A 21,344-nucleotide genomic window follows, 5' to 3' on the forward strand; every position below is an offset into this window, starting at 1 on the left:
TAACATAATTCCAGTTTTAAGAATAGGGATTCTGCACATGGAAAACAGGTCCTTGCTGAAGGCTTATAACCAGCTTTTGGATTAAGAGCATAACTGCTTTTTGATAGAAAGGCAAAATGATCTGTTCTTCTTTAAAAAGGCAATTAATGTTGCCCAAAAAGCCCAATCCTCACCAATTCACTACAAACATCTGCACCTCATGCATCCTTTACTTGAGTACATAGACACAAGTGTGTGCTAGTGTTTCAGCTGAAAGAGTTATTCAGAATTCCTCACTTGCTCCGTTCTGAACCAGCATTAGATTCAATTATGTGCAAGTCTCTAGATTTGTACTTACATGTGTTAGTTTTTGACTCCACCTCAACTTGCACCATGTGCTACTTTTTAAAAAAAATGTCTGAGAATTATCATTCATCGTCCTTCTCTTGTTTATTCAGTTCTAGGAATCTCTGGGTCAAACCCAAGAACAATGTGAGAAACGTTAATCTATCTTCCTCACCGAAGCTACTGTGTAATGCCAGCAGCTCTGATCTTATTTAAGATTTCCAAAATGTTTTGCTTTTATTATTCAAACTACTTGAAACCGATCAAAAATCAAATATTGCAAGTTTTTAACAACATTGAGCCCATCCATATAAACAATGGTATAGATAACATCTAATTATAGATATTAGCTTCTTTTAAACAATGAAGGATAATGCAAACATATTGAACAACAGAATACTGAGCTACGGCATTTAGGGTTAGTGATGAAATGGACGATAAGATTCTTGATTTTTCTTATAAACAGATCTATTACATGAACAAATCACAAGTGTCAAACTGCAAGGAGGCCAGGCATAGCACTATTACATGAGGTTTTCCTCTTATTAATGCAGTGCTTGAGGATACATTACTTGGTTTACAAGGAATTCAGGATCCCAAACTGAAAGATAATACATTTCAATGTTGAGAGAGATAAGCTACAATATCACTTGAGCTTTTGAATTTCACAAACAGTTCATTTATACAACCGGCAATATTCTTAACGAAAAGGGCTGCTTCAATACATTTAATGGTGAATTAAAGCTGAGAGCATAGTTTACAGCAAAGCTACTGAATGTTAAAAAAAAGGAATGGATACAAATGGGAAAATTTGGCAAAGAAGAATTGAATTATGTGAATAAACGTAAGTTTGGCAGTAGGATGAAAGCCACATTCATCCAACCAACATACAGCTGGCAATTAAAATAGTGAGTGAATTTTGAAACAAGCCTGTTAATTAGTTGCATGCTTCTGGAACATTTCAACAATAGTCTGTTGTTTTTTACTGTTTCTCAGTTCCTCGACAGGAATCAATGCTGCAGAGTTGGCATCCATACAACTAAGTGGCCCTTGACGGAGGGATCTTTGATTTTTAACTTGGTGTACTGTCCAGCTTTTACTTTTCTGACTGCTTATAGTGAAAGATCCCGAGCACTCTCTTTGCTTGTTGCCTAGTGCCGAGTAGCTAGACTGTGATGTCTGCAACTTTCCAGAAGGTCGTTCCTTCTTTCGTATCCTTTTCTCACAATTTAAAGATGATTTGCTGGTCCGAAGCAGATACTCATCAGGTGATCCTCTCTTTCTGTTAACAATGAGCATCTCCCGGTCAAGTTTCCTCTGTATGCGGATTGCCAGCAATCTGTCCTGCTCTTCCATTCTAAGTTTTTCAGCTTGACTTTTCTCCCAGTCTGAGAGTAGTTCTTCATGGATGATTCCTTGGGAGGGTTCAATGCTTTCACAGGTTTCATTAGGACAGACCTTTCTCTTTTTAACAGTAGAGCAAGTTTCTCCTTCTACTTCAGAGGAATTCCATGTCTTTCTTTTCACAACTGCTTTTAATTTAATGGGAGCTTGACTCTCAACCTGGCACTTTGTCCCGTGATTTGGACTTGAATTTGGTTTTAATTCAAGATTGTCATCATAGCACATTGTTTCACAGTCTGTATTACCTAAATCATAACAGCTTGCACTAGTGCGTGCATGATCAAGTTTGTTACCTAAATTTGGCAGAGCTGCAAAATCTAACTGATCACTTTCACCATTGCTATTGATAGAATTAATCTTCAATTCTGCAAGTAGTACATTTTCCTTGTAGCTTTCTCTGCCCTTCCATTCACCACTGCAAACTCCCACCAACTCACTTTCATCACCCTCTGGACTGTGCTCACCATTACACTCATCTTCCTGCTGATAATCTCTAACGGCTGCAGTGAGAACTTTTCCAATACATCGGGCAAATGCTGGTTGGGCTGAACTGCAGATTGGCTCCTGCTCCTCTTCATAATGAAGTACAGAAATACTTGAAATTGAGTCACTATTTGAAATTCTGTCATCTGTATCCGTAGATTCGCTCTCCTGAATAAAAACATACAAAAACTTCAAAGGTTTGCAGAGAATTCAAAAGTGTTAGAGTATACAGAGTACATCACCTGAATGCAATCATACAAAAGAGACTTTGTTACTTAAATGAATTCACTCACAGATTTTGTTTCTATATTTAATCTGAAGATTATCACAAATCATAACTTTGTTAAAGAAATCATAGTCAAGTTACCACTGGGATACAGAGTTGAAGGCAACCAAGTACTGGCATATGACTTTGTTCCCTCTAATTTTTTTTGTTCTTCTGCATTTACCCATGTGACACACTGTCATCCAAAACCCGAAGCCAACAGTTACACACTAATTGCTGTACAGTCACACAGATTAGAGACAACACTGGTTGCCATTGTTTACACACACCTACATTTCTCTTTCTGGTTTGAATTTGGGAATTCAACCTTCTCTGTTGTGCAAACAACTCTGCTATCCTCTAATGGGCCGTTGCCTAACCATGTACAAACAAAGCTGCATTATCTTAAAGTTTTTAATTTTGTTTCAATGTTTCACTTGCATTTCTAGAAATGGGACTCCTCAAATGCACTCCAGACCCATAAATTACTTTTGACTAAAAGCTGAACCGGACAAGCCTGTAAATACTGCAGTTTCTAAGAGGCTGGGAATTCAGAGATACATAATTCACCTTCTTAATGCTTGTCCATCATCTATAACGTACCTGTCAGAAGTATGAAGGAATATTCTCCACTTCCCTGGATAAAAATAACTCCAACAATTGCCAAATCTCAACACCCTTTAAGAAAACAGCCCATTTGATTAGTCTCTATCCACTGTCTTCAACATACTTTTAGGGAGATACAGGATTTTGACCCCACAATTTTGACGAGAGTGTGATATAATCCCAAGCCAGGTTGGTGTACGGCTTGGAGGGAAACTTGTTGGTTATATTCCCACGCATCTGCTGCCCTCATTTGCCCAGTGGCAAGTGTTGTTGAAGGAGGCTTGGTGAACTTGAGTCTTGTATATGGTTGACTCTACTGTGACTGTGTGTTGATAGAGGAGGAAGGGAACATTTAAGATAGATGAGATGCCAATCAACCAGTCTGTGTCCTGGATACTGTCAAGTTCTTTGAATGTTGTTGAAGAAACATTGATCCAGAGAAGTGTCATCATACAGTATGTCATTACACTCCTTCCTGACTTGCGTCAAGATGAAGGACAAACTTTGGGCAATCAAGACTACTGCAACTCAGCACAGAATTCCCAGCTTCTGATTTGCTGTTGTAGCTACAGCATTTACATGGCAAAAAGATGCTAATTTCTGGGCAATGATTAACTCCCAGGATGTTGAAAGAGAGAGATTCAACAACAGTAAAGTCATTGAATGTCACAGGGAGATGGTCAAGATTTTTCGTTGTTGGAGATGGCTTTGCTTGTTCCTTGTGTGGCGCAAACATTTCTCGTCCAAACCAGGATGTTGTCCAAGTCTTGCCACATATGGAAATAGACAGTTCAAGTCTCGGAGGAGTAATGAACAGGGTTGAAAATTGTGTAGCCATCAGCAAACATCCCCAGTTCTGGCCTTATGATGAAGGATATGTCATCGATAAAGCAGCTGAGGACAGTTGAGCCTAGGATATTACCCCGAGTAGCAGCTATGGTGATGTCCTTGGGCTGAGACGATTGACCTCCACCAGACACTAGTTTACAATTCTAGATTTTAATCTACCATGGTGAAATTTGAATCCATGCCCACAGAACAGTCGTGTGGCCCTCTAGATTACTAATCCAGCTGCATTACCACCTCCCCCTCCATTGTTAGGTAGATGCCAGTGTTGTCGTTGTACTGAAACAGCTTGCCAGGGCACTGCTAGTTCTGGAGCACAAGTCTTCCAGGCTACTGCTGGGATGTTATCAGGATATGCAGACTTTGTTGTATCCATTCTCAGAAACCAAAAAAGGCAATAGCGTCAGACTTGAATTTTTGATAGAAAACTACTGCAATTTTAAATTCTGCATTCAACATGGGAGTTTGTTCTTTTAAATTGCTATGTAATTTTTGCATGCAAGATAAATGTTAAATTTCTGCAGAAACACTTACTATAACAGAGGCATCACTTCTCGATCTAGTGCTTTCAGCTTTTCGATACTTCTCAGAAGTTGGAGATAAGTACCTAAAAGAAAAATAAATGAAATAATATTTCTACTAACTCCAGCTGACACTGTAAAACTACTAGCTATTAAAATGGCAGCTATGTATACATAGAGCAGAATCAAAATCAATGTAAACATTCCGTCTGACTGCAGAAAGTATTGTTATCAAAACAAGATCCCTTGCAACAAAATTAAAGGCCTTGGAGAGAGTGCATTCAAGACTTTCTGGAACTGTACTACAGATGATGGGGAAAACAGAAAATGCTGGAAATTCTCAGCTGGTCAGGCAGTATGTGGAAAGAGAAACAGTTAACATTTCAAGATGATGGCCTTGCATCTGATAATAGGTCATCAAGAAATGGTTACTGTATTTCCCTCCATATAGATGCAGCCTACTCTTTTGGGTTTTTTTTTTATTTTTCAATTTTAGATTTACAGCATCCAAAATATTTTTCTATTATACTAGGGTTAAGGGCAGAAAGGAAAGTTCTGCATTTATACAGAGCCTTCCACAACCACAGTATGGCCCAAAGTCAGTCACAGCCAGGGGAGTTGTTGAATTGTCATCACTGGTATGTACAAATTGGCTATTTTTATAACAAGCTCCTGCAAACAGCAAGCAGATTACAACTAGATAATTTGCTTTTTGATGCTGTTTGTGGGGACAATCAACAACCAGGACACCATGGATAATTCCTCCTTCTGGTCACGGAAAGAGTACTTCCAGAACTTTTACATGCACCTGAAGGGATACACAGAGTTTTTCCAGCTTAACATTATGTTTGAAAGATAGCATCTCTGAATAATCGAGTACACGGAACTGGACTTGAACCCAAACCATCCAACTCACAATGAAAGGGTGCCACCAAGTGGAGAGACAGGCTGCAGTTGTTCTCCTTTATTACAAATGGTGTAATGAGTCCAACTGAGTGTAAACGAGGATAAACTGTCTCCAGGAGGCTAAAAGGATAGCTACAGGGTGCAAATTTAAGGTGAATGACAAAGGAACCAGAGGTGACATACAAACAGTTGTAAAATCAAAGCAAGTTATGATGATCAGGAATGCACTGTCCATAAGAATGACAGGAAAAGATAAAATAACACCTTTCAAAAGGGAATAGAATAAATTATTGCAGTAAAATAAGTTATAGATTTATGGGGAAAAAACAGGGCTGTGGAACTGAAAGTCCTACCAAGGAGTGGGACAAAGATGCCAGAGAAGTAGGCCATTCAGCCCATCAAGTCTGCTTTGCCATTCAATGAGATCACAGGTCATCTGATAACCCTGAACGCCACTTTCCTGCCTTTTTATACTAACCCTGAATTTCATTAACCATTAAGAATCTCTCAGCCTTCAATATACTAATGACTCAGTTCTGTAATAAAGAATTCTACAGATTTGCTAACCTCAGAAGAAATTCTTCCTCACCTCTCTCTTAATTGAGCAGCACTTAATCTTGAGATTATATCCTCTTGTGCTAGACTCTCCCACAAGCGGAAACCAAAGTCAACTTTCTGTTCTATATCATATGATCTTGCATTTATACAGCACCTTGAAGACAAGCCAACATCCAAGGCATTACAGAGAAGCGAAATCTCAAAAAAAGACAAGTCAAAGGAAATATTAGAAGGATCAAATTGGAGGGTCTAATGAAAGAGATGGAAGTGAGGAGGCAAAGGGATTAAGAAAGGATTTCACAGCCGAGCCTAAAAAGCACAGCTGCCAATGGTAGATCAAAGTGTGTGGTCGATGTCCAGCAACTTTCATTTTGCAGGACCTTTTAACACAGTAAACCATCCCAAAGTGTGCACAGGAACATCATATGACATTTGACATCAAGTCGTACAAGAAAGTATAAGGGCAGATGACCAAACTCAGTTAAAACAGTAGGTTTTAAAAGACATCTTATAGGGGGAAGCTGGTAGACTGGCAGGAAGGTTTAGGAAAGGAATTCCAGAGTTTCGGATTTATTTTTAAGCCATTCAAGTCAAAGCAACCAATAGTGGAACAATTAAAACTCAATTTGAAAGTGCACAAAGATCTGAGGCTTGCAGGACTTTTGGAGATTAGAGATTGGAAGAGATGACACTATGAAGGAATTTGAACATAGAGTCATGACTTATTCAGATATACAGCACGGCAACAGACCCTTCGGTCCAAATCGTCCATGCCGACCAGATATCCTTTATAAATCTAGTCCCATTTGCTAGCATTTGGCCATATCCCTCTAAACCCTTCCTATTCATATACCCATCCAGGTGCGCTTTAAATGTTCTAACGGTACCAACCTCCACCACTTCCTCTGGCAGATCATTCCACACAGAGGGTGGTGTGTGCATGAAAAAGTTACCCCTTAGGTCCAGAAGTACTTGATATCAAATAGCAGAGGCAGTAGCTGTGAAGGTTCACTCCTGGGTCAGATAGCAGTGTAGGTTTCTTTCTCTGTTGATTCATGTCCCACCATGTGGTCATTGCCTTTACCTCCTTTCCTCCTTTTTTTAAAGTGCTGTTGTTTTAACTCCCCCCGCCCCCAAAAGTTCCAAAACAATGCAACAGTTTATAGAAGAGTAATTACAGCTCTTTTCATCAGAACTGGTTCTATTAACCCCATCAAGAACATCTGGTCTTGCTTCTTCCTGTTTCTCTCACCCAACCCCCTACCCAAAACTTTGTTCACTTCAGTCACTTCTGAGACACTTCTCAACGCAACCAGAACAGGTGTAAAATCTATGTGGGACCTTTCACAGCACTGTCAGGAGCCCATCAAACACAATATCAGACTGAGGCTGCACATCCCCTCCTCCAATCCAATTTTTCACTACTTCAACTATTGATATGTTTATGAATGATACTTTTCCTGTTTCTATTTCATGAGAATCTTGACTTTTTTTTTTTAAAAAGTACAAAAAAAGTGGAGATCACGAAGAAACAAAGAACCAAACTGAAAAGTCAGCAGGAAAGAACACTTACAGCTTCACTCAAGATATTAATAGCTCCTGCAATTCCTGGTATTATTCACAACTGTGTTCTTATTTAGCTTTGCTTAAAAAAGAAACAAGAGCTATCAAGACAAAAAGATTATACATAACAATCATCACAAAGGGGCAGTCATCTTAAAAAATACAAGTGCTTACCAAACTTTAGAAGACACTAAACGAGTAACTTTGGATTTACAGACGACAGAAACAAACTAAGTAAATTATGGAAGCATAAATCAAAGTTTTAGAACAATACAGCTCAAATTTCTAGGCTACAACATCTTTTCTAATGCAAACTAAAAGAGCTGCGGATGCTGTAAATCAGGAACAAAAACAAGTTGCTGGAAAAACCCAGCAGGTCCGGCAGCATCTGCGAAGGAGAAAAAAAAGAGTCAACGCCCCATGTGGATAAGCATTTTAAAGTGGATATCCAGGCGATGACTGCAGTGTAGGTAAGCATCGGGATTACTGGGGACTTGATGGAAATCTCAGTTCTGGGTCCTACAGAACACTATTATGACAGGCCTACTTCAATAACTGTCAGAGGCTGATGGTATCAGTGGTGCAGGTGTGAAGTTTGTGGTGGGGATGGGTGGTATTGGCCTTGCCACAGTTGAACTGGAAATTGACATTATCTAGGATCAAATATTCGACAAGCAGTCTGTCAATCCAGAGTTTTCTCATTCACAATCAAGCCTACTCTTGCTTTAAGGCACAGGAATGAATAAACAATGATCACTTTAATGATCCACAAGTAGCTGGGTTAGTAATGCCCTTTGTAATTGCACTTACTGCTGTATATTTCCCGTAGGGCTGGAACTATGTGGAATCAATTTGTTTCCCCTGGTGACAGATGAAGAATTACTTTTTAAGGAAGTGCGTCTTGTATGACTAGTCAAGCTTTCTGGATGAGTCTTGTATGTTGAATTCTGCAGAGAAAACAGACATCTATAAAATGAAATACATTACAAAAATACTTGCACATTGCATTTTATTGTCCAAGTGTGGGAATAAATACCCTAATTATTTAAAGTTCACTATACTTGCATCCATTTAAAGTCATTAACCTATTGCAGAGTTAGACTTTCAGCTGGCCACATTTTTAGAATATAAAACACATGTCTGTTTCCATGTTGCTTGGGTTTACGTATTCAGAACCAAGGCAAACACTTCTGCAGTTCGCTAATGAAATTTACAACTAGTTCTTAGTTTATCATTTGAGACAATTATATACTCATAAAATAAGACCATCTCAAAGTCAACCCTGCAAGAGATATAGCTGCACCTCTTTGAAGGAACTTTGAATCCAAAACTGAATACAATAATTGATACTAGAATTCAAGAATCGTCTATTTTCACCACTAAGAGAGAGAGCATTTACTGGGAGTTAAATAAAAGACAGACTAGTGCCTGGAATCAAACAACTAAATGCAAACCCTGCAGCAACTAATGTTAAGACAATGTGGCCTGACTAAAGCACATCAGCAACCTGGGGGAATTACTTTGATTGAAAACTGCTACCAATCTTTTGAAAAGCGAGAAGTCATTGGCCAGAGTCCAAGATATGACAATTTGAGGTCACAGGCACCATCTTGGAATGTGATATTGGCAGGCTATAACCAGCATCAGTTTTCAGTGAGAAATCAGGAAGAGATCTTTACAGCCAATAGTCAGCTGTCAACATTGAGTCAAGTCAGATTAGCTGAGGGATTTCTTTTTTGCTTGTCGTTATGGCAAATAAACCAGTTCAGATGTCATAATCAATAGAGGAAGCAAGTTGCGCCTTTACTATGTGTTGAAAGACAATGAAAAGACCATATTTTTCATGGTTTTCATTTTTATTAAAATATCTTATGTAATTAAAACCAGTTACCCATAACTTGCATCAATTTTGTAGCGAATAACACTTTCCAGATGGAGGAGGAGAAGGAGGATTTCACCCACAAGATCTCAATTTACAAGTGTGGACACAGCTTGCTGTGAGTGGAAATTAGTCATCTTCAGTTGTGTCAGCAGTGGCTTAACCAAGTTAGGGGGTTGAGTTCAAGGTCCACTCCAGAAATTCAAGTACAAGAAGAATGATACTAAAAAAACTGTTTTGCAAATGAAAACCAGCAGCTTGATCTGCTTTCCCAGTGGGACAGAAAATCTTATTGCATTCTCTCAATGGCAGGGAAGTTAGATCCAGTTTCCGAGTCAATGTTTATTCCTCAACCTAACTGACCAAATCATAACATGTCCATTAGCACATTTCTATTTCCAAACACTGTACGCAAATTGGTCACCATATCAGCTATTTGCACAGAATATCTTCATTAGCTCTTAGACTCTTTGTAAAATTCTGTGGATGTGAATTACGCACAACGTAAATCAACATTCTTCCTCTACTTTCAACTGCCTTTTAAAAATTCCTGTGAAACCTACTCCCACTATCTCAAGTCACATGTTTGAGAGCAAAGACTTCTGAGAGTAAAGAATAAAATACCAAGTCATTGTTTTGTCAATTATTTTAAATCTATGACCTCTGATTACCACACAGTTGTCAGAGGAAACCAATTTTGCCCTATTTACTCTTAAAGGGATTAGAAAGTAATCAATATATCATGAGGAATACAAAGGGATAGAAGTAATGCAACCATACAAAGCCCTGATTAGTATTAGCAGTGCTGGGCATCAAACATTAGGAATTATACATTGGTCTTGGGATGAGTGCAGTTTATACTTAGGACAGTTATACCCGGACTCCAAAAATTAAACATAAGAACCTAAGAACCAGGAGGAACAGTAGGCAATTCACTCTCTTGAGCCTGCTCTGCCATCATAGTTGATCTTATCTTGGCCTCAACTCCACTTCCTGTCTGTTCCCAAAAATCCTTCAATACCTTACTAGTTAAAAAAAAATCTGTCTATCGCCTCCTTAAGTTTATTCAGCGTTCTGGTGTCCACTGCACTATGGTGTAGCGAATCCTACAGATTCACTACACTAAGTAGCAATTCCTCCTCGTCTCTTTTAAATCTGTCACAGTTTAGCCTAAAACTATGATCTGTCAGCCTAGATTTACCCATAAGGGGAAACATCTGCAATGTCTACTTTGTCGATTCCCTTTAGTAACTTGTATACTTCAGTTAGATCTCTCCTTCTAAACTCTAGCAAGTATAGGCCTAAACTACTCAAACTCTCCACATAAGAGAAGCCTTTCATCTTTGGAATTGATCTAGTGAACCTTTCTGACCTGCCTCCAATGCAATTACATACTTTCTCAAGTAAGGGGATCAAAACTGTATGAAATACTCCAGATGCAGCCTCAGCAATAACACTTCCCTGCTTTTCTACTCTACTCCTTCAGCAATAAATACCAAAATTCCATTCCTCCTCCTATTACAGTGGTTCAGTGGTTAGCACTGCTGCCTCACAGTGCCAGGGACCCAAGTTTGAGTCCACCCTCGTGCATCTATCTGTGTGAATTTGCACATTCTCCCCATGTCTGCGTGCTGTTTCCTCCCACAGTCCAAAGACTTGCAAGTTAGGTGGATTTGCCATGCTAAATTATCCATAGTGTTCTGCAATGTGTAGGTTAGGTGTGCAGCCATGGGAAATGTAGGGTTATAGGGAAAGGGTAGGGGGATGGATCTGGGTGGGATGCTCTTCTGGAGGGTCAGTGTGGACTTGTTGGGCCAAATGGCCTGTTTCCACACTGTAGGGATTCTATGGATTCTGTTCTCTGGATTCGATACTTGCTGTACCTGCACACTAGCTCTCTGCAATTCATGGATAAGGACACCCAGATCCCTCTGCAAAGCATTTTTAAGTTTCTCACCATTTGGACAGATAAGATGAATTTTTATTCTTCAGACCAAAATGGATAACCTCTCACTTATCCACATTAAACTCTATCTGCCAAATTTTGGCCCAATCACCTAACCTATCCATTTACATTTGTAAATTTGGTATTTCTTTATTGCATCTTCTTTCCCCACATTTTAGTGCCAACTGCAAATCTAGCTATAGGCCATTTACAAAACTAGGATTCTACTCCTTTGATCAAATCACTCTTAACTAAAATTCAGCGTTTTCAAGATATTCAGGAGATAGATTGGGAGAAGCTTGTTTCATTGTGACAATCTAGTACTAGGGAACATTCTCCAAGAATTAGTGCCAGACCTTTAAGGAGTGAAGTCCAAAACAACTTCTTGAGGCAAAGAGTGAAAAAAATTTTGAAACCCTTTTCTACAAATGGTAATCAATGCAAGCCCAAAGGTTTATTTTAAATTTGAAATTGCTAGATTTTTGTTTGCCAAATTTTAAGGAATATGATGCAAATGCAGGTACATGGAGGTAGGTCACAGATCAGTCTTTGTCGTACTGATTGGCAGAACAGACACAAGAGTCTAACTGGCCTACTCCTCCTCTGGTGTTCCTTCATGGAATCCCCTTAATTTTGAATATGCTTATTAGTTCTCCCTTTAACCATTCCTGCTCTGGCAATAATCTCAACTTCTCAATCTCCCAACATTATCGAAGTTCCTCATCATTGGCATCATGTCAATTTCCTCAGCACACTTTCCAAGACCTCTGTAACCTTCTGAAAGTAGTCTCCAGAATGTTGCTTACTCATTCAGTTGAGACCTAAAAAATGATTTACACATGTTTGTAATATTTGCTCACGGAATGCTGATATCACTGGCAAAGTTAGTGTTTATAGTCCTCCATAATTGTTCTCAAGTAGGTGGTGATAAGCCACTTTCTTGATTCACTGGTCCATGTGGCATAGGTATAGAAGGGATGTTAGGTAGGCAATTTAAGGATGTTGGCACAGTAAAACTGAAGCAATCTCAAAGTTGTTTGTCATTAAAAGCAGTTGAGGTCAAAACATTGAATGTTTTCAAGAAGTGATACATATAGTTCTCAGGCCAAAGGAATCAATGGGTATGGTGAAAGGAACCAGGAATAGGATACTAAGTTGGATGATCAGCAATGATCATATTGAATGGTGTAGCAGGCTCCAACAGCCAAATGGTCTATTCCTGCTTTTTTCTATGCTCAAAATGGAAAGAGATTTGGTAATGGTAGCAGTGGTAATTATATGCTGATGCCCTTCTTCACGTAGTAGAGATGCAAGTTTAGGAGGCATTGTTGAAGCTGCGTTGGTGAGGTGTCAGACATCCTGCATATGACAGAAATGACAGCTATGGTGCGACTCTGTTGAGGTACTGAACATTTAATGTGTGAATAAGGAATCAATTAAGTGTAATTGGGACTACCTATGTTTTAAATTTGATCACCTTACACACAGAGCTAAGTACTCCTTATGCTTTAAACACCTTAACTTATGCTTCCAACTTCAAAAAGGTCTGTAATCATGCATTAAAGACCACTCTGCTCTTGCATTCCCCTCAAAATTTAAGATTAAACAAGGTTTTATTTCCTCTGTGTTGTTTCTCCCAAAGTATAGTGTAAAATTTGTCCACTTAACCATCTATGTCCCTGATAAGTTTCCTTCTATCCTGCACATCAGATATATTGCCAAGTTTTGTACCACCCACAAACTTCACAATCATGCACACCCACTCCCTCACACCCAAGTCCAGGTCATTTAGATATGTCAAGATTTTCTGTAATGATGTACTCCAGGTTACAGTATGTGAAGTCCATCATTAGCAAACATATAGCTAAGAAAATAGTTGATGTAGTAACCTAGAGCTCAGGTAGTGGTTACCCCTTCCCCAGAACACATGTTTTTGTAAGATATTTTAGAAATATTCTTAATCAGTGATTTTTACGTAAATGGACTGAAACCAAGCCTGCAACTCAAAAAAATTGAAAACTCCATTGCTTAATGTGAAACAGATGGTGCAAGACAATCCAAGTTGTATTTATGCACCATCAAAAAAATGTAAGAAAATACCACCATTAACGCAGGAAATATTCAACAATGCATCAAATTTCAGGAAAGGAACAGACACCACAGTGCAGTAAAAGATATTAGGATAAGTGAGCAACAGTTTGATTGAAGAGGCAGATTTTGATGGCAAGGAGGGAAGTGGAGTAGCAGAGTTATTTTTAAAAAGGATCCTCTACAGTACAAGGTCTAGGCAGCTAAAGACAAAGCTGGCCCAGAAGATTATACGAAAGAGCTGAGAGGGAAAAGGGGAATTCAGAAAGGGGTTGGAAAGCCTCAGAGATTTTAGGGACAGAGAGGACACAGAGTGATTTAACCATGAAGATGAGTAATGACAACTGAAGCTTTTTGTGGTCAGAACTGCAGATGGGTAACACAGTTTGACAAACTAAAGAATGGTTACATTTTGGAAGCAGTCCTTTTGATGCAAAGAATATGCAAGTAGAAACTCAGTTTGGTGTTAATACAACTACGAATAATGCAATTTCACCTGAAATTGTGATCAGAAAATATTGGAACCACCAGGCACATATGGGTTTGTGGCTGGGCCTGAAGATCTTGGTTTTGGTGTTTGCAGAGTTTAGTCATCCAAAACTGTCTTTCAAGACATTTTTAATAAAAAAAAAATTCATTCATGGTACATGGGCATGATTGGCAAGGCAAGCATTTATTTAATGGTAAGATACTGACAGTAATAATGTTACTAGACTAGTAAACCAAAGGTCCAGGGAAAAACTCTGGGGACATGGGTTCAAATCCCACCACAGAAGCTGGTGAATTTAAATTCAATTAATAACTCTGGAATAGAAAGCTAGTCTGATTGATGGCAACCATGAAACAGTGATTGTCACAAAAATTTATCCAATTCACTAATATCCATAAGTGAAGAAGGAAATCTGCAACCCTTCTTCAGTGTGGCATACATGTGATGCCAGACCCACAGTCACATGACCAATCTTATACTGAGGCGGCGATGGCAGAGTGGTATTATGGCCAGACTGTTATTTCAGAGACCCCAGATAATGTTCTGGGCACCTGGATTCAAATCCCACCATGGCAGATGGTGGAATTTGAATTCAATAGAAATCTGGAATTAAAAGTCTAATGATGACCATGAATGCATTGTCGATTGTCACAAAAAAATCCCATCTAGTTCATTAATGTCCTTAGGGAGGGAAACTGCCATCCTTTCCTGGTCTGGCCTACAAGTGACTCCAGACCCACAGCAATTTGGTTGATGCTTAACTGCCCTCTGGAATATTAGGTATGGGCAATAAATGCTGACCCAGCCCGTGATGCCCTCATCCCATGAACGATTAAGGAAAAAAACAACCCTCTGCAACCACCTCATAAGCTACTCAGTTACAGGCTTTGCCAGTAATGCCCACATCCTATGAAAGAACAAAATCTATTGCCCATTCCAAGTTGTCTTGAGAAGGTTTTTGTTGGCTGCCTCCTTGACTGACTGGTGTTGTAGCAATTTAGTACATTTGAGTAATTTGCTAGGAAACTTCACAGTCATGTTGCAGTGTACGGACTGGAATCACACAGACTTTTTCAGGATGGCAGTTTCCTCTGCTAAAGATATAGTGAATTAGTTACGTCTTTAAAAATCTGTCAGCTTCTTGGTTTTTACTACTGCTACCCAGCCTTTTAGTTTTTTTTTTAAATAAACTGAATTCAAATTGTCATGCTCTGAGTTACTACTCTAGGCCTTTTGAGGCCAGGAAATAACCACTAAATCACCAAATCCAAATACACTGATAGTAGAGACCACTGGGACCAGAGAAAAAGAGGGAAAGCCAAATGTCAGCGTGCATGGAAGCTGACCTTACATTTGTGGTTACCGATGCCAACCTAAAGTATGAAAAGAACAGGAAAGGTCCAAGAATGAATGTTGGGGAAATCCCAAGGTGGTAGCAGAGGGACAAGGGACAACATAGGAAGAGATTTTCCATTCCACGTTGGACAATCGTGGAGCTTACTATGTTCAGCAACACATTACAGAGCAGGTTTTATGTTTTTCATTAGAGCCTTTTTCAGTGCTATGGGAGGAGGGGAAAATATCTAATAATTTGGGATAACAAATAAGGAGTTATGAGATATTTAGTTGTCAAATACTTAAAGTACAGAGGATTAGGAGTAAAATATTCAGATATTCAAAAACAAACTGACATGGAAAAGTGAAAAATGTTAGCATCTGAAGCGATACAGATAACAGGAATTCAAATCACAGAAACCACATTTTATGGTCTTAGAAGTTGAAACTGGAATTCTGCCAAAAGTCAAATTTTTAATCAAAATCAATGTGTCAGGACAGGCGTCACATTCAGGTTTTCCATTTTTAACAAATGTACTTATTTCCCACAAATGGTTGTATGCTAGAAAATGGCCCATACATTCACAGTGCAACTAAGCATCATGAATCATAGCATGTCTTAGTAATCAACAGTCACAGTTTTTCCTGGGACATGCAAAAATTTTCATTTTTTTTTAATATATTCAAATTAAAAAGGAAAATGTGTGTTCTGGAAAACCCCATTCCTGAAAGCAATCAGACTCATCTTTTCAATGTCACAATACTAACCGTAACTACAAGTCTGTACAACTTCCTTTTGAATGCCTGATGGAAACCTTTCCGAGTTGAAATTTATTACAAAGGTTGATGGTTCCCTGCAAAAGCTCTGAAGAGAAACCCAAAAACACATACAAGGTATTTATGAATCAATCCCTTTTCTTAAGCAACTTAATGGTCCAAAAAGCAAAAGAAATTTAGAAGACCCAATTCAAAAGAATTCAGGGTTAACTTTGATAATTACTTACCACTTCCTTACTCAGCATTTGAGCCAGCTCTTCATCTCTTTTTAATTGTTCATCCATTTCCTTCCTCTGCTTTTCCTCATGCATTAGCCACTCCTTCTCTTCTGCCAATATTTTCTGAATTAAGTCTTCACTGGCTCGCTGTTCCTCCTCATCACGAGCATGGCGCTCTGCCCTTAGCTGTGAAGTAATTCAGTCTCATTAGCTATGGCTGAAAAGTTCTAGATTCTACAATCTAATCCACACTATTTCCTGCAATCGGTTTTAAGAAGAGGTCATTTCATAAGCACTCTCAATAGTGCTGTTAACCAAGCAAGTCAATAACCTTACAATTGTTCACCTTTATTAATTTTCACCCAATTTATTCACCTGCCTAATTCTAAAACAGACCTAGTGGCACACATAACCAGAGATGGTCCAATAGAAGCTCTTCCAGCACTTAGACATTTCTATTTTAACTCACAAAACACTATTCCCACAGGTAAGGAGGAGATCAACATTTACTTTGGCTGTGGGACAATGATCAAACAATACTGAAGAAATCAGATGCTTAATATCACAGCAATTAGAAGATCATCTGGCTTAGTGATGTGAATCAGTTCATTTTCAACATTTAAATACTGCATCAAATCATGAAGGGTCAAAGAATTTTAGAAATTGGACTTCCGTAATCTGGCAGCCTCAGGACAGGGCTGCTGCCAGTCCACAGCAAATCACATGTCAAAGTCAGCACGGCAGTTCTTAAATTGGCTCCTAAGGCATTCATTCATGAGAGACTGAAGCATTTAATTTTTTTATGTTTCTCACAAACAGGTGCGAGTAACAAAATAAACTGCTTTACTGGACTGTCCAACAAGTACAATCTTAATTGCCCCAGATTTAAAAAAACTTCATGAAAATAAATGCAAGAGCAGGCAGGACATATGGACAACTTGATCACGTGGCGTAAACTTTACATGGACCAAAACCAGAACTATATTGCGAGTGTAGACTACTGAGGTCACCAGATGAGAGCGAGCTAGTTATGCAGGCACTGCATTCACTTTCAATTTAACAATATGTTGCTACAATGAAACAATTAGCTATTGAAATAATTTTTTTGGAAACAATGCACTTTGACACAATTTGGTTGTTAAAGTATAGCTATATGAAGCTTTATAGTGGCCTAAATATTACAGGTGAATCATAAAAATTACAATGCAGTATTGCACTTGCAATATTTCTCGGGAAGGATCTCACATACAGCTGAGAGGCAGATTCAACAATGCAGCAGAAGCAAAGGTCGGAATAATTCAGTGTAATTCATGCAATATGGTTGACTTAGCTGCTTTCAAGGACATTTAAGAGATGGACAAGTGAAGGCCTTGCCATTGATACCCACATCCCATGAATGAATAAAACAATTCTTCCAGTGGTCTTTAAATTAACTTGTTATTCACACAATAAAGCATTCTGGACTGTCAATAAGCAGTGCAACAGCTTGAATTCCTTTTGCACTGCTCAAACTGCAGCTGACATCTTTACTTGCAGTCTGTCCAAATTCCAGCGTATCTTTCCAGTGGAATACTGTACCCATGTTATTCTGTTCTCATATAAAGTTGAAAGCTACGCAGAAGGGTGGCCTTTTCTCTCTCCTACTGATAATATTGACTCCTTAATGAGATACAAATTTCAGATAAGTGGCCACTCATCAAAAACCATTTTCTGTGAGAGGCTCAAAATAAAAAACCTGAATATAACCCTACCCTTTATCAGGGGAAAATGATTCATTACCTGAATTTAGTCATTGGTTACACTGAAAAATTTAATTAATATAAAACAACCGTTAATGAAAAATGAACTCAAGCATGCTAGCACAGATAACAAAGTGATTTTTTATTGCAAAAATTTGCTTTATTCATAAAAAAAAGCAACATTAAGAGGTGCTACAGCAGTTCTTACAATCTCTGGGTATCAAGAAAAACAAACATTGGAATTTGATCTTCCCTACTGTTGCAAACACCAAAAGGCATTTCTTCCTCATGCAGGACACTATTTACATACATCTAGGCAGCAAGAGGGTTTGATAACCTGATACCATCATTATACTTCGGCTGAAAAACCTTAGACAGTGGTCTTTCCCCACTGTACCCTGGCGACAGCTGTCCCAAGCTTTAGTGTGTCCCTAGCATGTCGTCCTGGACCTTGGAACGTGCCAATTTGCAAAAATTGGTTGAGGTCAACTCTTTACACTGAAGGACCAACAGGTTTCAGGCAGATCAGAGCATCTTTCACAGAGATGATGGTCCTCCAGGCACAGTTGATGTTTGTCCCAGTGCGTGTCCAGGGGTGCAGCCCATAGTGAACAGGGTCCTGCATCACGAAGTGTTAGGGACAAACCTTGACAAAAAAATTCACTGCGTCTCACTCCAGACTTTCCTAGCAAAAGCACATTCTAGAAAGAGATGCATGACAGTCTCTTCACCAGCATAGGTGGGAAGTACTCTCATTGCTACATGTGGCACCAGTCTGGTCCATTTCCCAAACCAGCGCTGTGCAGTCACCGAGTCATCTCCCATTTTGTCTCAAGGTCAAAGATGGATAGCAAAATGTTCCTATCCGTACATGGCTGCTCCTCCCAAACAATGCTGAATAATGATTAACAGCAGCAGTTTTTTTTTTCCTGAAACTCCCTTACTATGAGCATGGCAAATTAAGTAACAAAGCACAGATTGGGAGAGAAACCCAAGAGCTATGAAATCTAAATAGCTCAATGACAAACTGCCGGAACCCAGCTCAATGGAGATTGATTTTGCTGATGTGAACTGTATTGGCAGTTATTTGTTAGAAAAACCATTCAGAAAGTGTAGTACCCATGCCTTCTGAATGCAGAAAATCAATAAAAATATAATATTTCTCAATCATGTTATCAGCCAATATGGTGAACTGACAAGGCTCATGCAATACAAATAATGCAGAAATTTCACCTGTTATGGTTCTTTGAGATCTGACAACATGCAACAGTTTGCCTGATTTACTCTGAAAGGAAGTAAATACATTCCACAAAGATATGCCAAACCAGAAATGATACCATTAAAAGGAGCTTGCTCATTTCTCAAATAGGGCTTTGAGTATGAAACCCACCAACATTTTCCAAGATCAAGCTTTAAAGGAAAGGCAAACTCTACTGAACTTTTTTTTTAAACTGTTGATTATTTAACATTTGGCAATAGAGTTTCAATAAATTAGGAAGTGGTTTCTTTAAACATATACACACGAGAAAGACAGAGATTGGCAAGTAGACAGATTTATATATCGGCCTACAGAGGATTCACTGGATAGGGAAATCAGAGGGATAGTCCTTCACTTTCAACAAACAACACAAATCGCTATCATGCACAGCCAACAATACAGTTGTGGGGAAGAAGTCTGGCCTAGTAATGGGAGCCTTGTTCATCTCAAACCTACAGAGCTATCCTGCTACCAGATTTTTTAAAATGAAAAACACTGTATATTTCCACCTGAAGGAGGTGGAAAACAATTTATGAAGCATGAAAAGTATTTGTGAACTGGAAAAGTATTCCTCAATTTTATAGGATATCATGGATGGTTTGTTCATCTGACAACAGTGGATCTGGGCTTTTAAGTTTGTGAAGGTAGGTTGTTTGTAAAGGTCAAAAACTTACTTTGTTACAAGCAGGGGTCAAATCAGCATTGGTATCTGGTGAGATAATTGCTGAAGTGATTACTAAAGTTAAGTTTTACGCTACTGATAGAGAAGGCAGAAACAGGTGCAGATCAGAGGAAAAGATCCATATCAGATGTGTTGTTTAACAGCCTCAAAGTAGTCAAAGTGAGTTATCCTGTCTGTGTATCTTGGGGAAGAGATGGTGAAAACCCCGTTGAATGTGCAGTCACCATAAGGAAATGCTTGTGACCTCACCAGTTAAGTAAGACAATAGAGTAAAAATAGGAGTGATACTTCACTGAGATCAGCTTTCTGTAAAAGGTATTGCTGGGGATAAAAGGGATGAATCTGTTTATTTATAATATCTTTCCAACTGGTCTTTTTGTTTCCTTTGTGTTCTTTACTCAAAGTACATGAAAAGCCTTATACACGTATGCAAGAGTGACTGGCCAGTAAATTGCAAAAATAAAACTTTGGTTTATCATGCCAGGTTTCACTTAGGAATCCAACTTATCCAGTATGAGTGCCAGTTGGGATCGTTGTGCACAGAACAGAAACCTAGAATCTCTCTCACCTTACTAATCTGCTCTTCATACTCCTTCCGAACCTCACCAGGTTTGCACAGTTGAGGCCGTGAACACAATCTGTCAACTTATAAAAGAATGAATAGGTCAATTTCTAGTACGTTACACATTCCCAAACATTTTCACCAACTTAACGGGCTTGGGGGGTGGGGCGCGGGGGGTTGGTGGGAGCGGGGAAAGGGGGCGAAGGGCGACTGCGGGGGGCGATGGGGAGGTCTTGGCCTCAGCAGTCCCAGAGTTGCTAACGTGCGGAACACGTTCTCCAGCACTTGCCGTTTCGTCTCCCTCACCTTCTTGGTGATTGGTTTCCTCGGCCTGGAGTTGCGGGTATTGCTGTTGGATCCGCTCCTGCAGCTCCGTGTTCACCAGGCTGCCTTCTCGGACCTTACCCCGGGCCCAGTTGGACAGGCGGCGGCGGCAGAGCGGGCAGTTGAGGTTACTGATTTCCACCGTCTGCTGGAAGCAGCCTAGGCACAGTGAGTGTCCACACGGCGGTGTCACCGGCTCGGCCAGCAGCTCCTGACAGACCGGGCACAAACACTCGGCCAAAGTGAGGGCCGGAGCGGGGACAGGGGCCGGAGACACGGCCTCAGAGCAGCCGCTCCTTCTCTTACGGCCCATTGTGGCCGTTCGGACCAACTGAGGAGTGCTCGCCCGTTTCCCTTCCTCTCAGAGTGGGCAAGGGGCTAAGTCTGAGGGACCGCCAATGGCGGCTTTTCTTCAAAATACCACCATCTCCCGCTCTCGACAGTAAAACCCGCAGTGCGGCTGCGCCAAGTCCTCCCGGCAACGGCTCCCTCCGCACTGCGACTGCGCCAAGTCCTCCTAGCAACTGCTCACTCCGCACTGCGGCTGCGCCAAGTCCTCCATCAACCGCTC

The 21,344-nt window shown here is 39.7% G+C and overlaps 1 protein-coding gene across 1 annotated transcript; it reads right to left on the reverse strand.

Moving 5' to 3' along the window:
* Positions 1 to 410: 410 nt before the first annotated feature.
* On the reverse strand, positions 411 to 21,276 carry rnf168 (ring finger protein 168). Its single transcript, XM_020511125.2, has 6 exons — positions 20,756 to 21,276; positions 20,456 to 20,532; positions 16,218 to 16,394; positions 8,287 to 8,423; positions 4,463 to 4,535; positions 411 to 2,379 (listed from the first exon to the last, which is right to left on the reverse strand). Exons 1-6 carry the CDS (start codon positions 21,084 to 21,086, stop codon positions 1,258 to 1,260), a joined length of 1,917 nt encoding a protein of 638 aa, XP_020366714.2. The 5' UTR covers positions 21,087 to 21,276; the 3' UTR covers positions 411 to 1,257.
* Positions 21,277 to 21,344: the final 68 nt, after the last annotated feature.

The sequence above is a fragment of the Rhincodon typus genome, chromosome 13 (genome assembly GCF_021869965.1).
Source record: "Rhincodon typus isolate 14 chromosome 13, sRhiTyp1.1, whole genome shotgun sequence".
Lineage (NCBI taxonomy): Eukaryota > Metazoa > Chordata > Chondrichthyes > Orectolobiformes > Rhincodontidae > Rhincodon > Rhincodon typus.

Bases quoted from the DNA above. Each gene is read 5' to 3' on its own strand.
- rnf168 (XM_020511125.2), bottom strand. From the start codon at position 21,086: ATGGGCCGTAAGAGAAGGAGCGGCTGCTCTGAGGCCGTGTCTCCGGCC. The intron at 16,395-20,455 runs GTGAGAGAGATT...ATTACTTCACAG, and splicing joins ATGAAGAGCAGATTAGTAAG to CTAAGGGCAGAGCGCCATGC. The intron at 8,424-16,217 runs GTAAGTAATTAT...TTTTCTCTGCAG, and splicing joins AAATGCTGAGTAAGGAAGTG to AATTCAACATACAAGACTCA.